The sequence below is a fragment of the Cryptomeria japonica genome, chromosome 7 (genome assembly GCF_030272615.1).
Source record: "Cryptomeria japonica chromosome 7, Sugi_1.0, whole genome shotgun sequence".
Lineage (NCBI taxonomy): Eukaryota > Viridiplantae > Streptophyta > Pinopsida > Cupressales > Cupressaceae > Cryptomeria > Cryptomeria japonica.
In genome coordinates, this window is record NC_081411.1 from 146,360,625 (window position 1) to 146,376,068 (window position 15,444).

General features: G+C 37.2%; 1 protein-coding gene across 1 annotated transcript; it reads right to left on the reverse strand.

Moving 5' to 3' along the window:
* Nucleotides 1-3,288: 3,288 nt before the first annotated feature.
* Nucleotides 3,289-10,686, reverse strand: LOC131038023 (uncharacterized). The gene is made up of 2 exons (XM_057970289.2): nt 6,606-10,686; nt 3,289-6,434 (listed from the first exon to the last, which is right to left on the reverse strand). Exons 1-2 carry the CDS (start codon nt 10,533-10,535, stop codon nt 3,555-3,557), a joined length of 6,810 nt encoding a protein of 2,269 aa, XP_057826272.2. The 5' UTR covers nt 10,536-10,686; the 3' UTR covers nt 3,289-3,554.
* Between the last annotated feature and the right edge of the window lie 4,758 nt (nt 10,687-15,444).

Sequence of the window (15,444 nt, forward strand, 5' to 3'; positions counted from 1 at the left end):
ACCAGTAAAGGATTGATTGGTGAAAGTGATGAAGAGATTGAAATTCATGTTTGATGGTGAATTTTTATGTTGTCATTGATGGCAACAATGTTTTTATAGTGATCTAAGTCTTGGAAGCCAACCGGTACAGAAGACAGTTTAACAGAGAACCGGTAATTAGAACTTCAACATGTAAACAAGGACATAGTTGCATTCTGGCAATCGGTATAGACAATTCATGAAGAGTTGGATGATGTGGTCTTAATACGATGATGGAGACATGTATTTGGAGCTATGTTCATAACCGCATTGGCAGATTCAACTAGACAAGTGAGATTTGATGTACAGAGCAGGCATTTTGATGAACACTTGACCGGTAGTAATATAGAGACTTAAATCGATAAACCGGTATAGTTTTGTTTTGGTTTTTATTTTTAATGTCGGTGGCTGACATAAGTAAGGCATGCAATGTAAGAATGTCTAGATTCATTGAACCTAGGAAATTATTCCAAGGTTGTAGCCGACTAAGAGATGTTTATAAAAAGTGTGATGAGGTATCAAGTTGGTGTGAGTATGTAAGAGTGTGAGATCATTAGCGAAGGATGCAAATTTAATTGTATGGTGATCACTGAAGCTCTGTATTGATGTGTTGTTGAAGGTTTTAGGTTCTGAAATGGATTTTATCAAATAGAGAGGTGTTACTTGAAGATCATTTGACTATTGTTTTCCTAACAGTTTGCAATAGTAATATCCCCTAACCGGGTAGGTTCTAACAGGGCTTACATTGTAAATCCCCTAATAGGGTGGCTCAACATTTGAGTTCTAAATCTTCTTGCAAGGTTGATCCTAACAGGTCAAATATTTTAACAGGGCTCATCATATTAAATCCCTTAATCGGGTGACTACTAAATGGGTCTACTCCTAACAGGGCATATTTGTAAGACCTTAACCGGTCAAGATTTCTATTCTGTAGATACTAAATCTTGTGGGTATTAACTTGCACTATGGTTTTTCCCTTTTGGATTTCCACATATAAATCTCTTGTGGTATGTGGAATTTGTTTTATTGGGCATTAACTTATGTGGTGATATTCCTCTTATGCTGTTAAGTTTTAAGTTGTTTAAGTTGGTGATCAGATTCATATTATTTTTCTTGCACTGATTCACCACCCCTCTCACTGCCTTATAAGTTTATTAGAAGAGGTCTATATGGAGCAACCACCTAGATATAAAATTATGGGCCATGAAAATAAGGTTTACAAACTCAAGAAGGCACTCTATGGATTTAAACAAGCATCAAGAGCTAGGTATAGAAAAATTGATAGTTATCTTTTACAAAAGGGCTTCAATAGGTGTAGCAATGAGCTTATATCATACACCAAGATAAATGAACACAATAAGATTATAATTATTTGTTGAGAAAATGGTGTTGTAAACCTTGCATAATAATAATTTATTGTTATATTATTTTATTATTATGTGAGGTGGACATGAAATTATATTGTAATATCATATTGTATTGTTGCACCTAGGAACACCTAGATGGGCATGCAACATGTAGAGATTCATTTGGAATATTCTTGTAACCACTTGATGAGTTGTATTGAGACATTGGTATTATTATATTATATTTATTTAATATTGGGGAATGTAATTGTGATGAAGTACCCAATATCAAATGTGGGTCAAGGGTAGGTAGGATAAATATTATATTTTATTGTCACATAGTTTTGGACACATGGTTTTGATGTAATACCACTTGGTTGTTTTGTGGGAGCTTGTGTTTATAAAAGCAACCACAAGGGTAGTTGTTTGGGTTAGCCAAGTTAGCATTTGTGAAGGAGGAAGCATGGCATGGGATGTGTGGATTCATGCTTTGTCACATGGAGTGCTTGGTTAAGGATGGGTTTTCAAAGGCTTTCCATAGTTGTAATGGATGCATTGCTGATAATACATGGTGGATGATGCTTTTGGAGGCTAGGTTTTTCCCTCGTGAAGGTTTTTCTAGGATATATCTTGTGTCACTTTTTCATGGGTATGTTGTCTATTCTTTGCATATAGATTCTATGTGTTGATTTTATTGAAAGCTACAATGGGTTATGTGAAAATTGTCATAAAGATGGCTGCAAGTTTCCTTACATTATTTGTTTGTGTTGATGACTTGATATTCATACATGATTTGTCAATTGTTATGTTTAAAGCAACTAAGAAAAAGGACTTTGGAATGACTAATATGGGTTTAATGAGATATTTTCTTAGCATTGAAGTAAATCAAAATGAGAAAGGTATATTTATTTCACAATCTTAGTATGCAAATGATATCTTGAAGGGGTTTAACATGATGAATTGCAAATCAACCCCAACACTGTTGTTATAGGTTTGAAATTGAGTAAAAATGACAAAAGTGTAGATGTAAATCCAACTTTATATAAAAAACTTCTTGGTAACTTCTTATGTATTTAACATTTCAAGGTTCATGGAGTCTCCAAAAGTTTTTCATTGGCAAGCATGGAAAATAATTTTTTAAATATGTTAGTAGAAAAAGGAATTATGAAATTCTTAATTAACGATCAAATGAATTCAAGCTGATAAGATACACTAACAGTGATTGTCCAGCAAGCATAGATGATAAGAAAAGCACTTCAGGTATGTTTTTCATTTTGAATTAGATGTAGTATCTTGGGCTTCAAAGAAATAACCGATTGTTTCTCTTTCATCAACTGAATCAAAGTATGTAACAGCTATAAAAGCATCTTGTCAAACAATATGGCTAAGAAGAATATTAAAAGACATGAAGAATGAACAAGAGGTAACAAAGATCTATTGTGCTAGCAACTCAACTCAAAGAATCCAGTTTCTCATAAGAGTTAGAATATTGCAGGTGAGAAGAACAATTTGTAGACATCTTCACCAAACAACTAGAAAAAAAAAGTTTTGTGCATGAAAGGGACAAGTTGGGTATCATCTGCCACATTCACTTTGCATCCGTAGACTCCTCCCTCCGCGCCATCAAAATGTTTTGTCTATCTATTTGTCCACCTCTTTCCACTTTCTCCATTCAATGCATATAGTACTAAGACAAAAATGTATACTTAATCTGCTGTTTTTTGGTTTTTTGTTTTATGTCCTTTGTTTGATATACGTAGAAGATTCTACAAGTTTTATTACAGCCATAGATAGTCAGAGTAGAACCGCTTTGAAAATTATTATGTATGAGAATAAAAGTCTGTTTTAGTAAGAACAGAAAAAGGGTAGAAGTTTCTGGTATTTCTGAAGCAACAGTGGGTGCAGTAAAAACCAAGATAGTTCATACTCAAAACGGGGGATTTCATATATAGTATTCTGCTATGTAAAATCAGTGAGCAGCAGTTCCTGAATTCTATTTTATGCAACCAAATTTCGTATGTTTGAAATCTACATATATATGTATGAGCTTTATTCCATTCTCTGCCTCATCTCTATCATTCATTTTCTTGCTCCCTGCTTGGCTTGCTTTCGCCAGAACACACTGTAAACATAAAACTAACACTAGAACAAAACTGATTACCTTACATAAAATACCCTCCAAGTTAAACATCAACTTCTCAAACAAGCACGGTCCTGAAAGGCGTCCGGCGCCCGCATCAAAGCTGCAACTTGAGGTTTTAGACTTTTATGTAGATTCTCAAAGCTATGGGCCAACTGGTTCGCATCTAATGTTTGCTCGAAGGTTCCGCCTCCTTTCTTTGCCATTTCAATCAGGATGTTTGTTGTCGTATTTGTTCCAAACATAATTGTATGAAGTATCATTCTCGGATCTGCTTTTTTCATTCTGTCCACAATTTGTACAGGAGCCTCCCCATCCCAGTTTTCCCCATCGCTCAGGAAGAATATTAATGGTTTCTTCACATCAACATTGTGATGCTGGACCCCTTTCATCAATATTGTCTCTGCAGCACTCAACCCTGCTGTGTAGGTAGTTCCCCCACCAGGGCCATACTTAAGAAGGCGATCAACAATACCTTCATTCAAATCTTCCATCTCTAACACTACATTTGCATTATCATCAAATAGAACCACAGATACAGAATCATTAGAAACTGTTCTAAGGCGGCCTTGTATAAATCTCAGAATGGCCTCATATACGCATCCAAGCCGGTGCCTATGGTCATTAAACTTTGGCAGGGTGGGACTGATGTCTGAGTCGTTCATTGAACCTGATCTGTCTATGATAAATATGACATGGTGAGGAAGCTTCTTTGAATGATAACAGCCAAAATGATGGCCATCGTCAGTTATATAGCCTACAGAGCTCAAATCCTCTCCAGTGCTCTTGATAGCTGGGTGCCATAGTTTAGCAGTGCAATATGATTTATCAAAAGTACCTGATTCTGTCTGATGCTCCGCAGATATACAATAGTGATTACAACAGTCAAACCCTTCCCTCTCCTCCTCCGTGCATAGATCAACAAACCCAACATATTGCCAGAAAGTCTTGTGAGTCATCTCATCTTTTGGAACATCCACATCAGGCCCATACTTCACTGTTTCGTGCCTTGAACCATCATAAAGGTTGCCGGTGCATTTGCCGGAGCCCGGACAAGGAACCAGATGGATATGCCCTCGACCCTGTTTCTTGCAATATATGTTACACATTTCTGCTTCTCCTGTCTCTCCCCATTTATATTTGCGATTTTCAATGTCAATATTTTCGCCCTCTGAAATGAATCTTACGTTTCTCATACTGCCATGCACTGTATCGTGCAAGCCTAAGTGATCAATTGGGAGGTGGCAGTAGCCGCCACAAGATGGGCATCTCGTCTCACAAAAATGCACAGAATCCTTTTTTTGTGTGTGAACATGGGGACCTTCATGATCTCTTTTGAAAGGAGGAATGGGAATGCAACACCCTTTGCGCAGGCCATTTTGTTCTGAGACAATTTCATACTCGAAAGATCCCCTTTGGCCCTGAAAAATCTGGGTTTGTTTGACAAGCTCTGTAAAGATTTCACATATTCCTCGCTTCTCGCATTCGTGGGTGCAAACATGCTCTTTCCCACAAAAATGCTCGGCATTTAGATTCAAATCATGGAAATGATCTTCTACTCCACATGTTCTGCTGCACCCATCTATCGTGCATTTGCTCTGACAATATCTCTCAGGGCACTCATGCCTTATATGGTTGGATTCAATGGGTAGAGCACAAGAATTACAGCAGGTTGGAAGAGAGCATTTTGTACTGCACATGTGTCGAGGAGAATTGCACTTGTGCTGGCCCTGGTGCCGAGACCTCAGTGAACATAGCTCATTACAATAAGAAGAGACTCCATATAAGTAACACCTCTCGCCGCATGTATGCTTTTTCCTTCTGCAATCGTGAAATCCTCCATGCCCTGCCAAATCCCTGCATAAGCTTAAGATGCCTCTTTTTCTACCTGTTTTTGGAACACAATAACAGCAACAAAAGATGTCCACTTGCCGAGCACAAAAACTGCAACATTCTGTACACGAATGACTCCACATACAAGAATGGTGGTCATTATGGCCCTTCTCCATCAAACACCTCCAAAAGCAGGCAGAACATTTACATCCACAAACTGATAGGCCTTCCTTTATTTTGCCAAGAGCTACATCAGCCTCTAGCTGCAATTGTTGTACCTCAGCATTATCATGGAATTCTGTGGTGTTTGAACTTATCCATTGTTGAACTCTGTGATGCCTTCTCTCTACCAGCGCCTCCAGGGACTTATCGAATAAAGAATGCCATTCCTCGGCGTTGCTACCATCCCTGGGTATAACTATCTCCAGTTTAGACCTGAGTTGAGAAAAAACTTCTCTCATGGTAACAGGAGTTGCTGACTCTGTACACGGTGACAGAAAGAGTCCTGAATCTCTTATGTTCCATGAATAGTCCCAAAAGACAACAGCAGGGTCAGGAACTTCTTCCTGTGTATGGAAATTATCCAACACTCGCAATTCTTCATTCGCATTTCTCACAGAAAGACATCCCATGTTGATCGCAGAGATAAGATTTCTCCTCAGTATATCAAGTGTTACAGCAACTCGCTTGCTGCCAACAGAAGTCCAGTTTTTTTTTGAAATTTGCTCTATGATAAGCTTCAGATCCCTCAAGAAGGCGAATCCGTTGCCATAGCAAAAATCGTTTCTTTCTGCCACTGTATCCACTAGATTACTCAGGCTCTCTGTATAATACTCAGATCTGTTATAAGGAACCATAGCTACAATCTCGGTCTTTCTGTCATACATATCCAAAATTAAATTTTCTTCTGATTTGCTGCATATTTGAGAAATCTTCTCATGGAATTCTTGAATAAGATCTTCTACATCAGATGTGTCTACATCCTTGATGGCAATGTAAAATAGACCTTTAAATAGCTTTTTGTCATGCTTGAGAAGATTGATCTCACTCTGGAGCTGGCTGAAAGAGGATTCTGTAACCTTATCAAAATGAAAACCCTGTAATACCAGATAATAAAGGCACAAGGTTAAACAAAGAGTTGATTCATGTTTTGTATTTTATATAAATTGTGTTCTCCTCAACTCATTGCACCGTTTCTAAGAGACCGTGATCCAAAACACAAACAGTACGAAAGTAGAAAAACTTATGGCGAGAACGAAATAGCGTACCAATTTGTTGAATATTGTGATGTTGCTGACAGCGGCATTCAGAACACAGAGAAGCGAATCCTCTTGTTCACTCCTCTCTAAACTGCCAAGCCCTTCAAAGTCTAAGAGCACATACAAGAACCCGCTTTCTCCGCTGCCTTCTTCATCTTCTCCTGTTGCCACGGTCATCCATACCCCATCTGTACACCTGCCACCTCCAACATCAAGAAGAGACCCTGACAGATGATTCAACAAATATGACTTTCCGCTGCTTCGATTTCCAATGGAAGATATAACCTTAATCTTGCCCTTCCAACTGCTAAGAACAGCATCATAAAACCCAAAGCGTATAGAGACAGCAACTGATAAGCTGCCTACATAGCTAACATCAGTGGATATTGGAAGTCCATCCGTGAGAGCTATCATTGCATTATTTTCTACACGAGCTATTTTGATGGGAACAAGGCAAAGAAGCTTGCGAATCCACATTCCCATTTTCATATGTTTCTGTTGCTCTGTTGCAGCTGAAATTGGGTAATTCTCTATATTATCCACTTGAACTTGTATCTTCGTACTTGAAAAATCCTCTCCTTTTCTAACCATAAGTTGTCTAATAAGTGCTGTCAAATATTTTATGCTTGCTTCTGTATTGCTGCGATCTGATCTGCCACTATCTAGTATTACTTTGAATGTAATGCACTTCTTAGTACTTGGAAACAACTTAGGTTCTATGGCAAACTTGTCGAAAATGCGATATATGTACCCCAAATAAGGGCACGAGCCAACAATTTCTGTTTCTTCAGTTTCATCTTCATGAGCTTTAATCTGACTTGCTTGTTGTAAGTGCTCAATTTCCTTAGCTAAAGAAATTTTCAGAACATTGGAATAGATAACACCGGGAGCATCTACAGGACTACATAGAAAAAGATGAATTTGGGATCCGAAGCTCGTAACCTTTGCCGTAAGTTGTTCCAAATCAGATATGCTGCATTCTATCGCATTCAAAGGTATTGACTTCAAGTAGCTCATGATATCACCCAAAACATAAATATCAAGTATGTTTTCAGACCTTGTATATCTTGTAGCCGTGTCATCAATATCTTCACCCTGACGTTGCAATTGCCTGAAGACGAGGAAGAAATAGCCTTCAACTGAAATGCATGCTCTCAAAGGCTGCTGCTGTAGAGGAAGAGAAATATGCTTGTCTTTAATCATCGGCTCCTTGTGGATTTCAACCACCCATGCACTGTTGGTGTCATCAACCAAGAGCAGCTCCATTTTCCCTGGAATGAAATGCATCCATATAATGATCTTGCTCCCTCCAAACGATTCTAGATTGACCTCAACTCCCGTCGAATCAGCCTTCATAAATGATTCATCAAACTTATATATTAAAATCCTACATTTCTCTTTTTCGTAGAGAGCCATTGATCTGATAGTTTCATCTACAGCCACCAAATCGAATCCCCTCCTAAATGCATGAATAGGATAACCCATGTTATTGATGTAGAAACCAGTCTTGGGACCACGGTACAGATACAAGGAGGAATCTCTAAAACTGTGAATAAAAACCATCAGCTCTCCTGACTTGAGGACCACAACTTTAAATAACCTTTCATGCTGAGGATTAATGACTGCCAACTGTAGTGGGTCTCCACATGTCGGGACAATTGGACGCTTGCAGTTGTTATTAACCTCGGATAAGTCTTTTCTCACTGGAGTCAAGTCACATACTTTATAAACAATCTGTAACGCATGTTTCTCTTCAATTGACACCTTCACCTTCAGCTCCACTTGTTCACTACACGCAATCCGCCCTGGCCAAAATGAACGTGCCTGACGTCCAACAGTAACTTCTTCAATAAACCTGGTCACTAAATTGTCGTTCTCAAACGCTGACATCTTCTTCTTCAATTCTCTTATAAACTCATCCTCCATTTTTCGCAGTCGAGTGTTGCCAAAACATTGCCCCTTCCGAAACAAACGACTCCATAACTCCTTTATGTTTTCCCTAAACTTGTCTTCATGGCCCTTATAGACTTGACAACACACGGTTTTGAGAATGTCATGATGTGAGAGGGCGTCTAGATCGACTGTCAACTGAGCAGGGTGGACACTACAAAACTTCTCAAAGTGAACTTGTATTTCGGGTGGCAGAATTTGTGTGTTTCTAGTCGTCAAGTGTTCTTCTATAAAGGTTAGACCTAGAGACTTGTCAAAAGCTAACAAGAAGGCAGCGAAAGCTATATTTCTTTCTAAGCTTCTCAATTCAATAGGAACCATGTTTTCTACCCAACTACGAATTGCAATGCAAGAGGCAATTTTATTGACAAGATGAACCTCCCCTTCTATTTCCTTCTCAAAACCCGATTTATTAGTAACAGGAAAGAATACAATTGTAACAATCTCACCTGAGAGAGGGAAGTCTTTAATGGAGCTGCTAGGTTGTACAAACTTCGCCTTTCCGTTGATCTTTGTGGAGCAGGCACACTGACTGGAGCATTTGGCATCTACTTCTTGTCCATAAGATATAAAGGGCGGCGTCTGTTTTTCTTGGCCCATACTTTCAACGGTAATCACATGCTCACCGTCACTAGATACGAACTCGATGTCCGATCCAAGCAACAACAACCTCTGATCTCCACGGCAAACATTATCCTTCCCTGCTAAAATAGCTGAAAGTTCTCCATGCAGTTGGTCAAACCCGTCGGCGTCGATGTCCATGTTAGAGAATGAATTCGGCTTGCATGCATTCACTAGTTCTGTTTCACCGCCCACCAAAAGAAGAACGTGCCGGCAGAATTCTGGAGCAACATTGAGAATACATCTCTCAAACTCATCAAAGTCTGCAATGTTTATGCCTGACTCGCTCCTCATTAAAGGCTCCTTAAACTTAGAGTAGTTTTCAAATTCTTGTGGTTGACAATTTTTCAGGAGGTTTATGAATTGCTCGTTACTCAGTCTAGAGTAATCAATATTAGACGCCGACGACCAGCTTTGAAACATATCATCAAACCCAGAAGGTTTCACACACACCTCTTCTGTTTTCTTAGAAATCTTTGAAGCTTTCTTCTCTGTTGTCAGGAAACAACAGTGGTGATACCCTTCGCAGAACACCACTGTTCCATTATGAGTATTGACAATTTCAACATTGTCACTCGATTCTAAAGAAGACTTTTTACTATTCCCTCCGTCAATTCTTACATTATAACCAGGCAAGAGCTCCACATCATTCTCCGAGTTCTTCACACTGGATTCTTGAATCCTTCTACTAGGCTTAGCTATTGAGCTAGCAGTTCCTGCAGAGGCAGCCAGAGCTTCAAAAGGATAGCTCCCTTCCGCACAAACATATACGCTATCGCATAGCTCAACCAGGTATCTGATGAAATTGCAAGACACATCTTTTCTAGAAGCCTGCTTCAATTGCTCACCTTCATGCCAGTAAAAAACTACTACGCAGCTTACCTTATCTGGAAGACTTACGTATAATCCTGCTTCAAACAGTCCTCCTTCCATCACGGCAAGAACGGAATAATCCACGAGACTTTCTTTGCGGAAAGCTGCTATGATCATGTTTTTATCTCCATAGAACCCGACCGCCGGCAAGCATAGTTGATTTAGTGAATTGAAATTGATATGAACCCGCGGGGGTTCCCCAAAGAAAGCCGAGGCAGAAGAGGGTACAAGTTTATTACAGAGGCTTAGAACCTCATCTTGTGGAAGCTGAATCTTTTCAACAACGCTGTGATCTTCCTGATCAGAGACAATACGCATCACTCTAAACAGATTAGGAGAAAGCGGTTGCACAAGTGCGTTTGCATGCAATGACGAAGTGTTGGCAGACGCAAGCGTGGGGAACGCCTCTGCCTCTTCGGGTAGAGATCGTTTCTCTTTCATGGCATGGGCAGTTTCTTCTATTATTTTCATTGGAGATGAAGCGAGATTGAGCATAGAGAATAAGCAGATTAAAACGAGATTAGAGAGAGACGCAGAGAGTGCGCTGCGACCGAGAGGAAAAGCTTTCAATCTGAATGGTATGCGGGGAAAACCAGGCAGATGCCAAACTTCGGCCAACGAATTATTTATTTTCAGAAAGATGAGATGAGACTTGTGATATAAGACTGAAACAACGGAAGCAAAGGCTAACGCAGTAACGCAGTTACACGTTATTCGCTATGAGAAGATGGAAAAGAATGTAACCAGTCATGTCGGTTAATCCCTTAGGTTCCTTTCGTGTTTACTAAGGTTGATATAGAATTTAGTACTTACATTGTTCTTTTGTCTTGTCTTTTCTTCGAGAAGAAGTGAACCTTGTATAGTTCTATTTGTAGGTGCTAACATATATTTAAAAAAATTTCATCTATTTATATTGAAAAATAAATATTTTAAAGTATTAAATAAAAACTAACATATATGTGGTATTTGTATTGTGTGAAGGTACAATTATGATGATGTAATTTTTCATGATGATTTAAACTATGTTGGGATGTTAGTGAGAGTATTTATGTTGAAGATGGGGTTTCTTGTTTCTGATTTCATTTATTCATAGCTTTAAATCCAAAAAATTTATGTCTTAAACAATTAATATTTATATTTAAATAAATGAACATTTTATGATCAATAAAAATTAATTAAATAATAAAAAATAATATATATAGTTTTAATATTTATCGCATGTGTTTTATATTGATATTAGTTATATTAGTAATATTTTTAATCTAATTCTTATAATCTTTTTAAAAATGTGTCTCAATTGTGTTCTAACCTTTATATGGTCATAATGTCAAATGTTGTGTCTCATTGTGATTGTAGAATACTTTCCTAATTCAATGATTAATTTAGATAATCAAAATCGTCTAATTAATAATTAAATTAAAATTAATGAAACTAAGTTTTTTTAAAACATTGGAAATACATGACATTAAAATTTCTTAAAAAAATGACACTAAAAAAATAAATTGTATGGTTATACTTTACCAAATGAATAATTTTGGTATATTTACATTCTTTACATTTATTTATTTTAGATTCTTTAGAAATGTCGAACTTTCCCACAAAAGATAGATCTTTCCTTACCCTAGAACAAAATTACCTTGAGTTATGGGTTTTAAATATTTAAGATAGGCACGAATGACATTGTTGTATATAATTATTTGGACTCTAATATCTATAGTGGTTCATGACTTTTCTTTACATGATATACTTGCGTCACTTAAATGTATTTTTTAGAAGGTATATGCTAATAGAAAATTAAGGGAAATCACTAAACATGTATATATTAATTAAAATATTTAGTATTGAATTGAAAAAACATATTGTCATCCACACTAAAATTAAATTTTTATTTTGAAAAACATAAAAATTATGATATCATGCCATCCTTGTAATGGATTTAACAAGGATTTCACAAAATTTTCAAGATTCCATGCCTTAAATTCTATATCTCTGATTTGGCCATTGTTTCGAAGTCTTTGTGATAATAAAAATTTATGCTCAAAATCCAACCATTGAATGTTTTATCTTAAGTTACATGGAATTAATTTATTGCCTATGATGGATCTACAAAATGCAATACCAAAATGTCAAAATTATGTATGTTAGGAAACCTATTCACCTTCATTTTCTACATAATTGAATATCTCAAGGTGATGTATAAGGAAGGGATTAACATATTACCAAACAAAAGTTTGTATTCCCCTATGTCAACCAAATTGGAAGAATGAATTAATAATAATAAATGATATTAGAAACAACACTCGCCAACATGCAAACTGCCTACATGTAGATGTAGATCAAAATCTCCATTTTCCTTTATAAATTAAAGTTTTCTCTAATGATTTTCCCTATAATCACACATGAATGAGTGTTAAGAAATTTTTCTCAACCTCGCTCCTAAAATTAGTACATAAAGGATGCAATTTTCAAACTGCAAAATAGAAAAACTCAGTTTCTATACTATAGAATTTTTTTGGAAAAATAATATTAACTTATATAAAAACACCTCAATGGATACTCATTGCATAAATATTTTGATCTCCACAATTTCAAAACATAAGAACCAATGCCCTCTTGAATCAAAATATATGGCCTCCAAATGTCAGACTTTCCATATTGGAAATTTGAAAATATATAGCACATCGAAAAGTGTTGTAAGAGAAAATTATAGTTGCTAACAAAATTATTGTGTGTGCTATGATGAACCATAAGGAATTAAATATAGGTAATGAAGAAAATAAGCCTACGCCCATTGATCCTAAACCTTCACAACCTTCAACTAAAACTAAAGAAAATTGTTGTGTGAGAGAACGTCGATGTAGACGTTGTGCTAGAGCTTGTAAAATTTCTTACCAAACCATTTCTTCTCCCCAGACACCAAATACTGACATAATTCCATTTTTTCTCCCAAGACACCAAAATGGTTAAGATAAATGATGGGGTAGCGTCCTAAAATTGTGACACTTGCAATTTCGACTGCATTTGGGTCTTCACGATGGCGACGCAACACTGAACCTGAATGGAGACCCCAAAACTTGTTTACGATATCAAAAACTGCATTTTCCTGCAACTTGGCTTGATCCCTCCTTGCACCTTGCTGTCCCGGGAGGTGGGACCATGGCGCTCAGTGCCCTGGTCCTTCAGGACTAGGGCACCCAATGCCCTAATCTCTGGCCCTATTCTTGGCCCGGTCTCTTATGGGGCAGCGGGTCTTTAAGTTTGCAATTTGGAAAATAATCTTTCTAGGTCGGCCCAAGGTCGGAAAAATCAGTCTGTTAACCCTAATTGACAAGTATATAAACTACATTTCCTCTCCCATTTTGAAGAGGAAAAACATACGTAGCGGAAGCGATATTCAAACATTCAAGCATTCAAGCATTCCTTCAAGCAATTGAGCATTCTAAGTCTCCATTCAAGGCTAAGTGTTGCATTCAAGACAAGGATTCAACCATTGAAGAGATCACTTACAACATACAACATAAAACAACATTACACCTTCGCATGTAAGAATACAAACATTCTTACAACAAGGTATCAGTACTTGATTACATTACAATCATTTACATTTACAGCATTCTCATTTCTTGGTTAATTCCAAAACTGAGGTTTGACCTAAAGGAAAACCCCTAATCCCTAACCCCCCAATCGTCCTCTCTTTTCTATGTGTAGGTTGCAGGTACGCGACTGTAATTGCAGATCTGGAACCCTTGTGCAGAGACGAACAGATCCCCCTTCGTTTCGTGGATTTTTCGGAGGACCGTGTGCACGCCGGGCGCCATCATCCTGTCAACTTTCGCTCAAATTTGTAGGATAGCATCGTCTTGACATTTTACTGCTAATTCCAGGTCCGCAGCTTCATCCCATATCCCTATCTCCATTTACAAACAAATCTTTCTTGCTTTCACCTACACTCCTAGTTCAATCCTTCTATCTACATTCTTTACAAAAGAGGGTAGCCTTGCTGTCTCAACCCTTGAAACTCATTTAAAATTCAATCTTGCATTGTGTGGGATTGGATCTTATGAGTTTCAACCCCTCTTTTGAATGTAAAGTCTCTCCTAAGTGAAAACCATCAACCTTAGTGACCTCCTTTCTCTCTCCTTGGAGTGGGGGGGGGAACACCTAGGGTTCAATTTTCTGCTTTACATTTTGGTGAACCCGACGTGAACATCCTTTCTGATTATTCATGGTTAGATCTGAAAATTTTTCTTCCTTAATTACATTTCCATGTTTGATCTTTTGCAAATTTTAGAGGTTAATTGCATGAAAACCCTAAATTTTCTTTTTAGTAATTGAGCTTGTGAAATGTTTAATTGTTAATGCTTGTTATCAATTCATATTTGTGCTTTAATTCTAAAAATTAAGTGGTTAAGTGTCAAAACCCTAATTTTTAAAACCCTCTTGATTCAACCTTTGACTGACGATTTCACTGATCAAAACATCTCCAAATCGGCTGTAACTTTGGATTCCGCAACAAAATCATAATATCTTTCATCCCTGAAAATTTGGAAAAAAGTTGCGAGGACCGTGTGCACCCCAAGCGCCATCGTCCCTGACATTTTTTCTGAAATTTCGGGAGCAAGATCTTACTGTATTTTTCTGCTAAAATCCAGAACCTTGGCTGATTTCATTAATTCTAACACTTTCAAAATTAAAGTCAAAGTTGGTCTAGTGATTGCTTGGACTAAGGCCTCTAATCATTCAAAAAATTGTTGAAATTGAAATTTTGTGTCAAAATTGTGTTTCTTACTGTCCTAAATCTGAAAAGTGTGTTGGCATTCATTCAAAGTTTCAGTGCTTTATTCAAATTTTTGCAATTTGTGACTTTTGAAATTAAGTGTTTAATTGCAACAACTTTGATTTCCGCTTTCAAAATTGAATTTTGCATGAAATTGAGTCAACTTTTAAATTTCAAGGCTTGCACTATTTTTAGTATTCCCTTTAAAATCATAAAATTCAAAATTTCAGTTTCCCTCTCTTTTTCAAAATTCAAATTTTGCATTTTTCAACAATCTTGGTAGGGTTCAATTTTGAGATTGCAACTTTAATTTGGCCTATCTACAGATCGTAAAATCACTCAATTTTTTCAGATTAGCTTTAAAATCATCATAACTTTCATCCCTGAAAATTTCGAAAAAAGTTGCGAGGACTGTGTGCACTCCGTTCGCCACGGTCCCTGACATTTTTTTCGAAATTTCGGGAGATTGTCGTGATTGCATTTAATAGCTTAAATCTAGGAGATTGGCTGATTTTATTGAAATTTGCTACCTCTAAATTCAAAATCTTCTCTCTCTCTCTAGTGCATGAGTTTTACAACAATAAGCCCTACTTACACTATTCCCGTTAGACAAAGCCTTAGAATTAA